Source organism: Strix uralensis, chromosome 18 (assembly GCF_047716275.1).
Source record: "Strix uralensis isolate ZFMK-TIS-50842 chromosome 18, bStrUra1, whole genome shotgun sequence".
In the NCBI taxonomy this organism is placed as follows: domain Eukaryota; kingdom Metazoa; phylum Chordata; class Aves; order Strigiformes; family Strigidae; genus Strix; species Strix uralensis.
Genome location: NC_133989.1, coordinates 3569149 through 3584609, shown reverse-complemented (window position 1 = coordinate 3584609; position 15461 = coordinate 3569149). Strand labels below are relative to the sequence as shown.

General features: G+C 47.0%; 1 protein-coding gene across 5 annotated transcripts in view; it reads left to right on the top strand.

Moving 5' to 3' along the window:
- SLCO4A1 (solute carrier organic anion transporter family member 4A1) overlaps positions 1-12590 on the top strand; it is a 31566-nt gene extending 18976 nt beyond the window's left edge. For all 5 annotated transcript variants that reach the window (XM_074888313.1, XM_074888314.1, XM_074888312.1 and 2 more), the window contains 9 exons: positions 172-293; positions 615-726; positions 5648-5802; positions 6507-6702; positions 7302-7467; positions 8079-8251; positions 8636-8700; positions 9233-9381; positions 10187-12590. In XM_074888313.1, coding sequence (XP_074744414.1) covers positions 172-293; positions 615-726; positions 5648-5802; positions 6507-6702; positions 7302-7467; positions 8079-8251; positions 8636-8700; positions 9233-9381; positions 10187-10336 — 1288 coding nt within the window. In that variant the 3' untranslated portion in view covers positions 10337-12590. The remainder of the gene's footprint in view (positions 1-171; positions 294-614; positions 727-5647; positions 5803-6506; positions 6703-7301; positions 7468-8078; positions 8252-8635; positions 8701-9232; positions 9382-10186) is intronic.
- Positions 12591-15461: the final 2871 nt, after the last annotated feature.

Here is a 15461-nt window from a genome sequence, read left to right as displayed (position 1 = left end):
GGTGAACACGGCATCCCCAGCAGATCGCCATGGGAGAGGCCAGAGCTCAGTTTCCTTTGATGTCCCCACCGTGTCCCTCCCCGGTCCCTGCCAGCTTCAACGACGGGCACGGAGCTGTCCTGCTCCGTTTCAAACCTCTCCCTTGTGTCCTTTTGGCTTCGTTTCTTACAGGATTGACATCACCCCAGAGAACACGCTGTGGGTGGGGGCGTGGTGGATCGGCTTCCTCGGGGCTGGAGCAGCCTCCCTCCTCATCTCCATCCCCATCCTGGGGTACCCCCAGCGCCTCCCAGGTACGCAGCTCCACCACGGCTCGAGGGAACTGGGGCTGGGACTGCATGGCACTCATGCTTGCCTTGGGGCTTGCATCCTTATGCACGCACATAGCTGGGGACACGGGGATAGAGGAAGAGCTTCCAGTGTTTAAATTGTAATTTCTGCCTGGATTTCACCCCCATGGCTTTGCAGCTGCTTGTTTCCCTGCTCCTCCCTTGTAGCCATTGGTGGAGGGAGGACGTCACGTTGCATTTTCCCCCCTGAAAATCCACCACTTTGGTAGCATCCGCATCCTGTGTCTCACATGCTGCTTGTTCCCTTTTGCCTCGTGTTTTCAGGATCCCAGCGGTATATCGTTATGAGGGTGTCAGAGGCTCATCAGCTAAAGGATGGGAGCCACAAAAAAGCATCGGATCCAGACTTTGGGAAAACAGTAAAAGATCTGCCTCGGTGAGAAAACCACCCAACGCGTGAGGTTCGGAGATCCCTCCCCAGGAGTGAGGGCGATGGGCCCAAACTGAGCTTGCTTTCTACAATGCTGGCTGAAAGGGTTTGCCCATCTTCAAGCACAGCGGTGACTCTTTCTCACAGAGGAGGTTGCAAAGCGCCTGGTCCCGTCAGCAGCCGGGGGCTCTCGGCAAATGGGCTGAACTAGAAATTGTGCTGGGGGTTGCGTGGCAGAGCAGGGACAAGGTGCTGGTCCTGTCTGTGGTTTTCAGAAGCTCACGTCCACGAGTGAAGATCCACCTGCAGTCAAATGCAGCAGGCTGAGCTTCACCGAGAGTGGCTTGGTGCCAGCCTTTAGGTGATGGGAGATGCACAGGCGTTGCCATCTCGTTCCCTCTCCCCAGCGGCATTATTTCTTCCTGTCTGCTTGTGTCTGGCCTCACCTGGCCCAACTGGGTGTTGCCCAACGTCTCCTCTTCTCCATTCCCTCGGGGCTTTTCTTCTTTTCCTCTGTTTTAGCTTGTGTTAGATCCCTGTTTTGTCCTTCTAATGAGAAGAAAGGAAACAAAACCCCCAACTCCTACGTCTCCATTCCAAATCCAGGGAACAAGATATCCTGCACTGTAGCTTTCAGTTCCCTTTCTTTTTTTATTCTTAGTTTCCTTTTTTTTTTTTTTCCTTTTGCCTTTGCATCTTCCAGACACCTTTTATGTGTTACTACTTCTTATCTCTCCTGCAAAGCAGTGACACAGCAGCATGCTTAATCACAGGGCTGCTGCTGGAGGAGGTTTGGTAGGAGATGGTTTAAAGGGATACTGGGTGGGAACAAGTGAGTGCCCAAAGTAAAACGTGGTCTTTTCATCTGGAAACATTTGCTATGGATCTTTGAAATCTTTTATGATTGCCCCCCACCCCGTGTTGAGCTGTATTTAAATGGAGGGCAGGGGGAGAGGTGCTGCTCTATTCACAGCTTGGATTTAGCTGGTGTGCAAGCTCTGCGTGTTGCAGAGATATCTGGGTATCAATTCCTTTTGGAGCTTGCAGTCAATAAGGGGATTTTTCCTTTTCCTATTTCTCCCAGGACTGTTCTTGGGGAGGAGTTTGCATCCATGTGTGACGGCTGCCCCGTACAAAAGCAAACATTCAATGTTGCCAAACCTCGTGCCACTGCAAGCAATTACTTCAGAACTTTAGTTGTGGTATTTGCCTTTGTGCTGGCAGAGGAGGATTGAAGCAGGTGCTCAGTATGGAAACTTTCAACAGCAGTTGATCTGTCTTGTGTCAACGCAACTACTCACATAGGTCTGAAATTCTTGGAGACTTCATAGGAAGTTTACCAGGGGTTAAGGCAGTTTTGTGAAGAATATTACATTGAACAGATTTCAATACTGTTATTAAATGGCATTCTTGACTGGGTGCCATTTTCCGAGGTCATGGCTTATTCTCCGCACGGAAATTAAATTCAAAACCTGCATTTAAATAATGATAAGGTTATGACTAAAACCAACACAAACAGGGTAGCAGAGAGGGAGAAATTCAGCGGTTGATGCTTTTCTTGCTTATCTGGAACAAAGCTCCCGCTGTTTCTTGGTGAAGGCTGTCTGACAGCGGGTACGGAGGCAGCCCTCCTCCGGGAGCATCTTCTTTCACCCCTCGTTCCTGAAGAACAAATACCCATGGGTGGGCAGCTCATATCAAACAATGCAGATCAGTCTAGGTCTCAGTGTGGCTTTCGTTTGAAAGCAAAAACCCAACAGACTTTTGTGTTCCCTGCTTTTGATTAATAAAAGGGAAGTGCCTTAAAGGCTTGCTATTCTGGAAACTTGCATTAAAGAGGAGATCACATCTGTGCGTGCAGCTCTTGGACACGTGGACCAGGCTGGAGAGTGAGGCCGAAGGACACTGTTGCTTTTGTTTTAGTAAGGGATTGGATGCTACATATTTTCTCACAGTACGGACAGTAAGTGTCTCACAAAGATAAGCAGAAATACTGATGAAATAAAATACTATTCCATGCCATCGTGTCCTTTCTACGCAAGCTTAATGAATTGCTGTATTCACAGTGCTGCCGAAGAGCAGGAGCTTACAGGAATGCAGCCCATACAGCTTAATCCTCTGCCCTGAAGAGACTTCTGTCTTAATTCTTGGGTTGAAAAGGCCTGATAAAATGGCATTTTCCTTCCTCTGGTTCCATATGATTGCTCTCATGAAATAACTCATGCTGTCAGTGCAGAGGGATTTAAACAGGAGACATGTAGAGCCGTGCCAGGAGAGGAGGCTTTGTGCTAGCGAGCTACAGGAAGGAGTTTGTGAGGATGATTCACTGGTCTGCCAAGGGCTGATCTTCAACACGAGAAGCTACGGTCAATGTTTTGCTCATACCTCTTGGATGAGGTGGCAGGGTGGGGCTTCAGTTTGTCTCAGGGCTTTGCTACAGCTTCCATGCATTGTAAAGGGAGATAGTTTATATTCCCGTGGAACATATGTGCTGCCCTCTGTTCCCTTGGTGGTGATGACAGTAGGTGTCATTTTGTGCTGGAAAAGTCCCCATTCACATGCTCTTAAGATTGCATAAATGCTTGTCTATTGTTAATGACTCATTAACTTGTAGCTGTACTCTGGTACGGTCTGGGGTGTCCTGGGCATGCAGGTGTTCCTCAGAGTAGCAGGCTCTGATTGTACAGGTGGTCCCAACCTACTCAGCAGGACCTTTCATGAGGAAAGAGTACCTATATGTGCCCATATCAGTAAAGACTTGCAGGATCAGGCTTTTATAGATGGTGGGATTCGTTTCTTGGCGGTGCTGAGCTTCCTGAAATCCCTTTGGCTGCCAGAGCTGAGGACATTCAAGGCTACTGAAGAATTAGGTGGTTTCTGTGTGTGATTAAAATCCTACTGATAGCAATGAAAAGGTCTGTGTTGACTTTGATAAGGTTTTATGTGCCATAGCTCCTCAGAACTACATCTTCTGTCTACAAATGGATTAAATAAGTAAATCCTTACTCTTAGCGCTGGAAGGAGTTCCTCTGCATTTTCTACCTGCAAGTCTAACCTGTAACCTTTGGCCGACAGGCACAAAGTCACACTAGTGACAGAGAACAACTCCTCTCTTTTCTCTTGAACTGTAAAAGGTAAAGGCATTGTACAATTTCTACATCAGCCACAAGGTCCACAAGAAGTGTTTTCTCGCTGAGTGATTAGGCTTTGTGCTTCCAAATAAAGCACAATCGAAAAGATCATTCCTGGAAAATAGTAAATTAAACTAATCCCAACAGCTAGACAATGGTTGGTATAAAGGCCCCTGTAATCCAGGTGTAGGAAAGTGTGGTATTTGTCTTTCTGCTTCTTTGTTCTCTTGGTATAATGAAATTCTCCTTTTATGTGCATGAAGTTGCACAAATCTGATGCTGAACCTCGGCACATCTCTCAGTTGCACTACAGTAGGTTTCCTCTGATTTCACGTTTTCTCCAAAGCAGTAGGTGGTAAGTGACTGCCTTTTAATTTAGCGAGGATCCCTCGGCATCCCCATCGCTGCAGAATGACAGGGTTGTGCCTGTCTTGGAAATGAGATGGTCTGTGGTACTGGTCCGGGCTAGGCTTGGGGGAAGTCACGTGGCAGAATTTCAAGTGTGTTACAAAACGCTCTCTGCAAAGCAGTGTCAACCCTTAGTCCAATATCCGAGATAGTGAGAGATAATTGAGACCATCCCATGTGCCTGAGGGTATTTCTGTGTCTCTGAGATGGAATCGTTGCTGGATCATCTTTCTGCATATAAATGACACATGGCAATTTTTCAGGCATATCTGTGGCTCTCTACTAAATCCCAGTGGGTCGAAAAGAAAATGTATTTGCTCAACTTACACATTAAGCTTAAAGTAAAACTGTGCTTAGACTGTGGGAGAAAGATCGCTTTCTGTTTTCCAGTGGGATATAAGGTGTCTTGGAGGTTCTTCCTCCATATAGAAAGGCTTGCTTGGTATTTCCCCTGAGTTTCAAAACATCTATGGTTATCAGAGACTGTTATTCTCATGAGGAAGTGGGTGCACATGAGTAGCATGTGCGTTTGTGAGGATATAACACAACTTTGCTCCCTGTCTTAGTTGTTTGAGTTGGGAGTCCCAAGATAACTGCCGTCAGGGACTAATCAAACCTTGAAATGATTGAGATTTGGTGAGGAGTGGTGTCCTTTCAGTATTGCCCCATTTAGAAGTGGAAGATACTCAGCCTGGCCCTAAATGTTGGAAAATTACCACTGAAATGATCCATATACAAGTTGTGGGCACCTGGAGTGTGAATTACATCACACACACACTGCTGGTATCCAGTCCCCATTTTGAACCTGCTCATGAGATAAATAGACCCATCTGGTGCCCTCATGAGGTCCACAGGGGAGAGTCCCAGATTATTGGCTCCTATTTTAGGTGTTTGGTTGACATTCCTCAGATTTCCTGGGCGGTTGGCTATAGCCAACGGGGCTATAAAAGGTGGCCAGGGTAAGCACATCTGTTAGGTGCCTGAAGATAGTCAGGACAATGCTCAACAGGAACAAGAGCCAGAGCAAGTTAGTGCATGAGAGATGTTATATAGAAAGGCGGATTTTAAGGACAAACTGTTGATCCTCACCTTCATTGAAGACTGTCTCCCCCAGAGCACCAACATCTACTCTGTGCAGGTACACAGGGAGAAGTGAGGGTCTCCTCAGCATCCTTCCTTGGCTGGTAGGGGTCAATAAGCATAAGCGGGGAAACTCTCTGCTCTTTCAAATTCCAATTAGCTCCCTTTTGTTTTTTTCTTTCAAGAGTTGCAGCATGGTGGGATGCTGCCTCGTCTTACATGTGGTGCTTCTGACTTGAAGATAGGGGACAGACCTGAGATCAAAATGTGACACAGTGATTCAATTCCAGTATATTTGTCCTTCCCAGATCAGTACTGCTGCTTCTGAAGAACCCCACTTTCATCTTCCTCTGCTTAGCAGGAGCAACCGAAGCCACCCTCATTGCTGGGATGTCCACGTTTGGACCCAAGTTCTTGGAGTCTCAGTTTAGTTTAAGTGCCTCTGAAGCTGCTACCTTTTTTGGTAAGAAAACAAGGTTTTTGCAATGTTTTCCCATTTTGCTTACAAATATAAGGGCACTGTAGCTCACTTAGAATGGAGACAAACGCTTTTCGCAGTTCATTTACAGAGCGGGTATTGTCTTCAGCTATTAGATAGGATCGTTTCCCGTCAGCACATCTGTACCAAGTGCATTTTCAGAGCTGTATCTACTGACATCAGGAAGAAACGTGTCCTTCTGTAGCCATCTGTTACCCTCTAGAGGAAGGCAAAATAACTGTAGTCTGTTCCTACTAGTGCATTACCAGAAAATATTAACTAAATGTTTCCTCTAACGAGGCACGTCTGAACTGGAGGACTTACTTTTGTCAGCATCCTGAAACTTGGAAGATTCTCACTTAGCTGCCATATCACAGATTGAGGAAGTAATGTCCAACAAGCATCAGTACTTATGATGTGCTCCTTGGAGAGTCTGTTTTATGATCTCTGGATAGGAAAAGCTGCCTTACCAGGCTCGTGCCACATTACCTGAGCTGCTACAGAGGACCACCTACTGTAGCAAAGTCCACTGAACTCCCACCAAGAAGCCACACAGCCACCAAGGAGTTATTCTCAAGCAGACACACTAGTTAATATATTCAAACATGAAAATTCCTTGCTGACATTTATAAACTTGCCTCTGTGTTTTGTTTTGGTGGTTTTTTTATTTTTTATTTTTTTTTTTTCAGGTTATCTGGTTGTGCCAGCTGGAGGGGGAGGCACATTCCTGGGAGGATTCCTTGTGAATAAATTCAAACTCCGCTGTTCAGGAATCATCAAATTGTGTTTACTTTGCACAGTGTCGAGTCTGCTGTCTATATTCATTTTTTTTATTCACTGCCCTAACATGCCGATGGCAGGAGTAACCCAGATGTACGAGGGAAGGTAATAACAATCACCCCATCTGTCTTGTGCTGCATCGCCCTGGTCAGAATAGAAGGATAATGCCAAATATGTGGTGCTGGTGGTAGTCATGTATGGATGTGTTGGTGATGGAAGATGATGTCCAGTCAGTCTTACAGGCAGATACTGAGGGTGAGACCCAGAATATAGATGTCCTAATTTTTGCTTCTAGTTGGAGCTTGTGGAAGAGGCTCCCTCTTTAGTGAGGGAGGAGAGATCAGCAGTGCCAGAGTGTAAAATACTCAACTCTTCAGTTGCCTTCACAGCAACTGAAACAGTCCCCCATCTCTATCCAGTGGGATAAACTGGACTAAAAATGCGAATCTCCTCTTCAAATGGAGGTGTCTCCCTGTGAGCTGGTCACTTAAACTCCCGTGGTAGCTGTGGGAAAGAGACAGCTCCAGGGCACGATTCCTCTTCATGGTTAAAATTGGGTGAGATGAAAGCCTTCCCAAGCCTGGCTTATGCTACTTGGGGATCTACCACGTCTTCTACCGTCCCTCCTTCTCTTGCTCTACCAATTTCCTCCTGGAAAATGCTGTTCAATGTCTCCCCGCTGACTGCTTCTGTGTTTCCTTTAGTGCTTTGCCTGGTGGCCACCTAAACCTGACAGCATCCTGCAACGCTGAGTGTGGCTGTCTACGGGAGACCTACAGCCCTGTCTGTGGGAGCGATGATGTTATGTATTACTCTCCCTGCCATGCTGGGTGCAGAAAAGTGTCTGAAAACCTCAGGAATGGCAAGAAGGTATGTTCAAAACCACTGTGTGTTAACAAGGTGGTGGCACATTTTCTTTGGAGTGTTTTGGCTGGGTCTGCAAAAGTCTCCATAGCTTGGAGCTTTGCTGAAAATCAGTGTAAAAGCCCAGTGCAGGGTGGATGCTCTCAGGCACCACCTAGGGTGAAAGCAGAAGGTACCCTGAGGTCACCCTGCTTTGCTTCTCTCAATCTGTCTAACCGGTTTTGACTCCCTCTGGGTCAAACTGATATCCGTGGTAAATCACGCAGGCAGGGAGCTTGGTAGGCACCTAATTTCTGCCCTAGTGCTTATTTTGGATCTTCAGTGAACATGATGCATCTCCTCATCCTTCCAGCATGTCACTCACAGAGACAGGCAAAGGCTTAAGAACGGTAGTGATGACATTCAGCATTCAAGGGCTGTCTGGCAAGGTTAATTTCTTTTATTTAATAACCTGTTTTGAAAGAGAGGTGTGTTGAGAATGCAACTTGATTTCTGCTTCGCTCTGCCCTGGGAGCAAAACTGGCTGGTTTCTACCATCCGTGACTTTCTTCCTTTTCAAAGCTTTGACTACCTCCATGCTCTCCCTGGCAAACCACCCACTGACCTTTCTTTCCCAGGTCTATTACGAGTGTAGTTGCATTGAGAAAACCCTCCTGCCCGGCCCCGGTGACGCAGAGGCAGGGAAATGCACCTCCTCTTGTGAGAAAAGGCCCTTGCTCCTGTTCTTCATGTTCGTGGTGATCCTCTTCACCTTCCTGAGCAGTATTCCTGCCCTGACTGCCACTCTGCGGTAAGCACGGGATCACCCCACCCTCTGCCAGCACTGCAAGAGGCCCCGATATCCACCTCTCCACTTTATCCTGCTGGCTCAAGCCGTGGGGAACATGTGATGGGAACCACCTTGTTACTGGCAGCCTGGAGACATCAGGACTCCCTTCCCTGTCTAGCTGGAAAAGCAAATCTTAGCACTGGCAGCTCTATCCTCATGACATGGGACACCCGCATGTGTGTCCCAGTTCACAGCAGTGGTGGGGGACATTGCACTGGGGTGAACCTTGATCTCCAGAGGGGATGGAGCTCCCAAGCGTGCTCAACCCAAGTGCATGGCGTTGCAGGGCGGGGAGGTGTCATGCAGCCTGGCAGCATTTTTAAACAATCCCCTTTTTTTCCCCAGGTGTGTCTCCGACAGACAAAGGTCATTCGCACTCGGGATCCAGTGGATTGTAGTACGAACACTAGGTATGGAACAGCATGAATTTGGGCACCAGTGTGGTCTCTTGGCTTTGTGGAGGACGTGCCAAGCTGTTAACCTAAAAAGAAAACGTGTTGGGCTGGAGAAGAAGGGGGTAGGACATGTGCTGTTGAAAGGAGGATGCTTTCTCTTGTTTGCTGTCATTCAGAAAAACCTAATTGCCTTTGCATATGATTTGGGAACTGAATGAAGGATTTTGTAACTCGTCACAGGTGGGGTAGAGGAGCAATGTCCTGGCAACGTGTCCTTATTTTAAGAAAAAAGGAGCAGAGGTGTTGAACCTCCTGTATGTCTTTTGGCTCTTGTGCAACATGTAGGTCAGGATGGTCTAAAGACCTGCTGCACTCTGATGTCTTGAAATTCAGTGTATTTTGGATAACTCGGGGCTCTAGATGGCAGGATGAGTTTGCTTAATCATGGTAGCAGCAAAGCCTGATGCTTTTCTGCAAGCACCTTGTGTCTTGTAAGGCTGGTGTGTAGGTGCTGCCTAAACTGAAGGTCCCCGCTCTCTTCCCACAGGAGGCATCCCTGGCCCCATCGCCTTTGGGTCCATGATTGATAAATCCTGCCTGCTCTGGCAGGACCAGTGCGGCGAGCAGGGTTCTTGCTACGTATACCAGAACTTAGCCATGAGCCGATACACCCTCATCGCTGGACTGGTCTACAAGGTGATGCTGCCTGTTAACTTCCCTGTCTGATAAAGTGAGCAGGTCGTTAGGAGATAGCGTTTTGCTCTGGGAGAGAATTTTACGAAATTGGCTTGTCCTGATCTGCCCTCCCCCAACCCAGATTATACCTTCACACAAGAAATGTTCTCAGGGAAGGCAAAAGATCCATTTGCTTCTCGCCAGGTAATAGTGCTCCAGGCACCATCATTCTCTTAAATTCCCATTACTTTCTAGGCTTACAGCTTCTGTTGCACCATATGAAATATCTCCTCCCAACAGTTACCGAAGTGATTTTTTTGATAGAAACGGAGTAAAATATATAACTGCAGTGTGTTAGTGAGAGTGAAGGATGGCATTGTGGGCAGGCTGTAAATAACCATTCTCGATCACTGCTAGAAAATAAAGAGAGCTTAGCTCTGTATTTCTTATTTATTAGCTGAAAACCATCACTTTAACTGCTCCCAAACAAGCTCTTGCCCTAGGTAGTAGTGTTTAGCGGTTGCTGTGACAAAGAGCCTTTCAAAAACCTTCCAGCAAATGGCTCAGGTGGTGTCAGTCCTTACAGCACTGTTCTCTGGGTGCCCGTGTGGGGCTGAACAGCTTTCCAAATTCTCACTGTCCCATTGCCAGGGGGCTGGCTAAATTCAGACTTTTGCCCTTTCCAGCTCTGTGCATTGGTCTGCTGCCCAGGCTGGCCTTCAGCATCATCTCCTCCCCAAAGCTTGGTCATTAAATCTCATCCCAGATGAGGGCTAGGCACCTGGTTTTGGGGGGAGCAGAGTAACGGATGTCTTTGTGGTTGCAGGTGCTTGGGACAACCTTCTTTATAGTTGCCTGTTTACTCTACAAACCCCCATCACCAGAGTCAGCTCCGGGCAGCTCGGATACATCTGAAAACGGCAACTGTGACCTCCAGGAACACAAACCTTCACTGCCGGCAGAAGGGGATATATAGCGTTGTAAACGTGCAAGTGACTTTCTCAGTCTCAAAAATACAATGAGAAGACGTTAGGCAGTCTCTAGGGGCTTTTTTAATTACTAGTAATATTATCACTTTTTTTAGTCCAAGATAAATAATTTAATTAACCACTGGTGTGCTTGCTATTTTCTTAACAGCGCACATTTAACATTGTGAGCTGATGCCATATGTAGTTACTTAATTCTCTTTAAAGAAAGGGCTACCGTAGCTTTATTCTATGTCTGTGACAAGCAAGGACCACATTCTCCACTTGTGGAAATAAGCACTGGTAACTCCAATGGAGCATGTGGGGTTTAAACCACCAGAGGATCTGGGCCCTGATATCTCAGTTGTAAAGCCAACTGTAGCAAAACTTCTGTTGAGACTTCCTAAGGCTGAAAAGAGCCCTGCTGTCCTGCAGTCTGCATTGCAAGGAGGACGACTGGCCATTAAACTACTGTATGCCAAGCAGACGCCCCGGCAGCGTCCTCCTCCTTCCTGTGACACACAGCATCGCTCCTTTTGTTCAGGAGCGGGTTATCTAATTATGCAAATTCATATTACTGTGCGATGGGAGATAGGTTTGAGAGGAGATTTGTCTAACAAATTCATCAGTACACTACAGGCAGCCATCCCTGAGAGCTGCCGAGCGCTGTATGTTCACTGCCTCGTTTCATTGCAGGGTTTACACCGTGGTGGACACTTCATTATTTTTCTTGCGTTGTTTAAAGGCGATGCCTTTTGTAATGTACTGCACAAAACTTGAACTTACTTCTTGCTGTTTGTTGGGTGCGGGAAGACGTGAGATACAGATCTATGCAATGCTTCTCTTTGGTTGCTCTGTAGACATAGATAAGAAAAGTCAGAATTAATTTAATTTGTCTCTTAGACCGCTAGCTTAAGGGATAGCTTGCCCTAAGGACAGACTGCCTTGTGGAAAGGGGGTGCTGACTTGTAACTGGGTGCTTGCAAGTAGAGAGGGCAGCATTCCCAATATGACGTTTGAATGTGCACTTGCAATATTGTCCAGGACCTGTCTGAGGGGGGAAAAAGTGGTATTTAGGCAGGCGTATGTCTGGCTTCCCTCTCAACCCAGATCAGGCGAGGTTAGTGCTTAGTCTGCCTGTATTTGCACAGCCACACAATCCAGGTACAGCTCCAGGGGAGGGCTGTGGCCAACCCCTGGAGTCCTACACTGTATAAACCACGTTCACGGGGACAGGACCCACATTACTGAGCTGCAAAACTGGCACTTCTTTTGTGCCAGCTGCTACTTAGAATTACTTTGTAGATGTTTTTGTATATTTTGTGTATTTATGCTTTCATAAATGGACACAGGATGGGCATTTGTTTCCTTCGTTAGCAAAGGACTGACTCTCAGAGCAGAGGCAAAGCCGTTCCCGTTGCAGACAGGGATGGTGGCGCTGGGAGCGTGGTCAATCTTCAGGTCAAGGGCAGTCAAGAAAGCAGCTTCTTCCATTCACAGATCCCCTTCCACCAAAGCCAGGCAGTGACCTTCCTGCTTCCAAAGCCCTTGTTTCCCAGCCTCTGTCAAGTGCTAGGAGAGACTTGAGCATCTCCAGTAACTGCTGGGAAATCTAGAAGTCCTAAGGGTGAGATGGAGGGTGACTTTTGGCTGCTTGAACACGGGCAGCTGGTGCAGCTTTGCTGGAGCACAGAGTGCAGGAGAGCCCTGTTTTTCCAGAGAGGCAGGATTAGACTCACTGATGCAGGAGTTAACCCCAGCACCACCCAAACACCAAAGGCTTCTTCACAACCTGCACCTGAGTTGGGAGCCACCTGCAAACACGAGCCTGGCTCTAGGCATTGCCCAGCAATTGCCCTTCCCAGCTTACAGACACTTTGGGTACAAGCAGGGATCTTCAATGGGGAAAATGCATGAATGTATTTTGGGAACATTTTATGTATGATGTATTTATGAAAGGTAGAAGTTTTTCTTAATATATATATGTGTATTGCAATGCAATTCTAGTGTTTATAAAATGAGCTTTATCTGAGTGTGGTGTTTCCAGAGCAAAAGAAAAGCTCGTGGGATTCTGGGCATTTATTATGTTGCTGTGGGACTGGTAAGTCATGGATTTAAGTAAGCAGCAACAAGGCATTCCTGTTCCATAAACAGGTTATGTAGGTGTACAGGTAACTTAAAATATTTGAAAATATGTTTCTCAGTCTCATATGAAGTATTATATTGCTATAAAAGCATAGAAATATAATCAGTATTTCACAGGTACTTGTGTGCGTGTTTTTCATCAGTTGTCACCCTTTCCCAGCTGCTGTTCTCGGCAGGGGTGGGCTGGATCCTGCTGCCTGGGAACCCCGAGCCACAGAGCCTCCTGCAAATGGGGACAGGGACACCCCATAGGGGTCCAGGCTTCACTGAAGGTCATCGTGATGTCTCCAAGGAGAGTTTGGATTTAGGTTTGTGATTAAATTGTAGTGTTAATAAAGCCCCTCGTGGATACAGGAGCTGCAGGCAGCATCATCTGACTGGTGGGACAGCAGGTGACATTGCAACCCTGTGGGTTGGGGTCTCCTACTGATTTACCCTCTCCCAAGACAGGATAATTGCTTTTGAAGGCAAAATGAGGTTTTTTCGTTGCTGGAGAAGAAGAATGAAGAGGGCAGGGCAATACTCTGCCCTCCTTCATCCACAGACCAACCCCGTTAAAGCCGTGGAGTTTCTCCCAGACCTACGCTACGTCAATGAGGTTAAAGTCCTGTGTCACCTGTGGTTTGCTTAAGGGGTGATTCATGCTGTTAAACGCAGGCAAACAGTGGTTGGTATTGAGGAAAAGCCACAGGGAACTAAAACAAATGAGCACCCAGAAGGGAGTCCAAGCAGGAAGAACTGAATGTTATTTATTGTAGACACAGACCCAGGCGGTCAATGAGCCGTTTTTCTCTAGGGAGGAGTTTGTTTGGAAGCTTCCTGGAGTTCCTAAAATGACAGCAAATAAAAGCTTTGAATGTGATACACGGATGGTTTTACAGAGCTGCCTCCCCGTTTCCTGCTAACGTGGCCTCTCCTCTTCACCTGTGTGTGCAGAAGAGCCTTAAATGCCTCTGCACCCCCCTCGCTTTCCTGGGCTCCCTTGTTCTACAAAGCCCTGGCTTAGTTCTTGCCATAGATGGGAATGGGAGTAAATACTGATAATTCATTTTTTATACTTGGATATATATCTAATTCAGGAAGGGAAAAAAAACCCCAAAACCCAACAGATTGGTATATTTTGATTGCATCAAAAGAAAGACACCCCCTTTTTTTTTTTTTCAGGGAGGCCCAGACCCTTTTCCCGGCCGCTGGGTGCGGGTTTTGCGCGGGGCGCGGGTGGGGACCGCGGCCGCGGTGCCACTAGATGGAGACGGTGGCTCGTCCCGGCGGCTCCGGGCGCTGCCGGGGGGGCGAGTTCTTGTTGCTTTATAGAAGGAAACGGGGCAGACCGGTGCACTGGATTCTAGATTTGCACCAGCAAAACCGCAAATGTGTTTTTATAAGCTCCAGATAAGGTCCAAGGTAAAACTTTTAGCATCTCCAAACAGATCTTTCCGGGAAAAATAGATATCATTTGTCATCAGAAAGTTATGCAGCAGGTGAGGGTCTGAACAGATCAGCTGTGTTATTTTTACAGAAGTTGATAAATTCTTATTTGAAGCCTCCCCAAGAAGGGACGCAGAGCTCAGCTCTCAATCAAAAGGCAGTTTCTCTCTTTATATTTTCCCTTCTTGATTTTCTTCTTCCCCCAAATGTGATCACTGAGATTGCTATCAGCCTGAGCCTTTCACCTCCCTCTGAGGTGAAGATAAAACCCCCAACTCCACTTCCCAAAACAGCACCGTCCCTTCTCTGCAGTGCCATCCAGACTCACCTTTCCTTTAACCTCTGTTTGGTGGGTAACCCGTGCTGATCCCCCTTTACCTTCGTGCATGTTGTTGCTGTATTGTCACTAAGCTGGAAATCAAAAGCAAGCATAGTTTTGGGGGTGCAGGGCTAGCTATGGGGATGCCACACTGGCGTATGCCCTGGGTCAGAGGCTGGAGCTGTGCAACTCCTTCCCCTTCACTGGTGAAGCTCTGAGCAGCGGAGCTGCTGGGCTTTTTGGAAAATACACCTTGCAGAGAGCTAATAACTGACCATGATTTGGAGTAAAGGCTGTGACAGTGAAGCTGTCTCTGCCTTGCCACAAGCTGGCAGAGGGGTGTGTGGCAGCACCAGAGCAATCTGGGCAATGTAAAGAGGGATCCACAGGTAATTTCCTAGCTGCTTCGCCCCATAGCAAATTTTTTCCTTGTCTAGCCAAGACCACATGCTGTTACTCTGCCCGTGCAGTATCAGACTTCTCAGGTCTGACTCCTCTTGCTTAAGACAGAAATTGATTTGTCTGAAGTCAACTAAGCGACACAGAGTGAGGAACGGAAGTGGAAAAATAATTAAACTACAGGAGGATGAAATCTTTACATCCCTGCGGGAGAGCCTTGTTTGGTTTTGTTGTGCACAAAAGCCTACCTGCATTTTCCTGCAGTTATGAAGGATGCTTGTTTTGGAGCACAGCGATAACCCCTGGTGCTCTGGTCCAGCAGAACTCAGTGGTAAACCTTTTACTAAGCCCAGTGAGTTCTGAATCAGGCTCATAATTAATAACTTCTCTGGCTTGCTTTAAAACCAAACAGCAATAAAGAAGAGTGGCAGATTAAAGGAAACGTGTGTTTAACCAGCACGGGCAGACCCAACCCAGCAAACATGGTGGTGGCCAGGAGGTGTGTGGGGTGGCTGTGGCTCTGCTGTGGGAACGGCACTGGATTTCTGTCGAACTGTTGAGGGCATTTGAGGGAGCAGAATGTGCTGGCATTTTCTGTGACCAAAATAATTTCCTCTGGAACAGAATAAATGCCAAAATTTTCTTGTCTTCCCTCAAGTTTTCATCTTGACCTGCAAGATGACCTTTCAAGGAGATGAAAATGAGACCATTCTGCGCCTTCTGATGAGATGCTGCATTTCTCCTCCAGTCAGGGACCCTCCGTCCAATTTCCAAGAGACACATAGAAGACTAAATCTCACATTAAATTCAAATTTTCAGTTGTGTTACATCTTGCCTGCTTCATC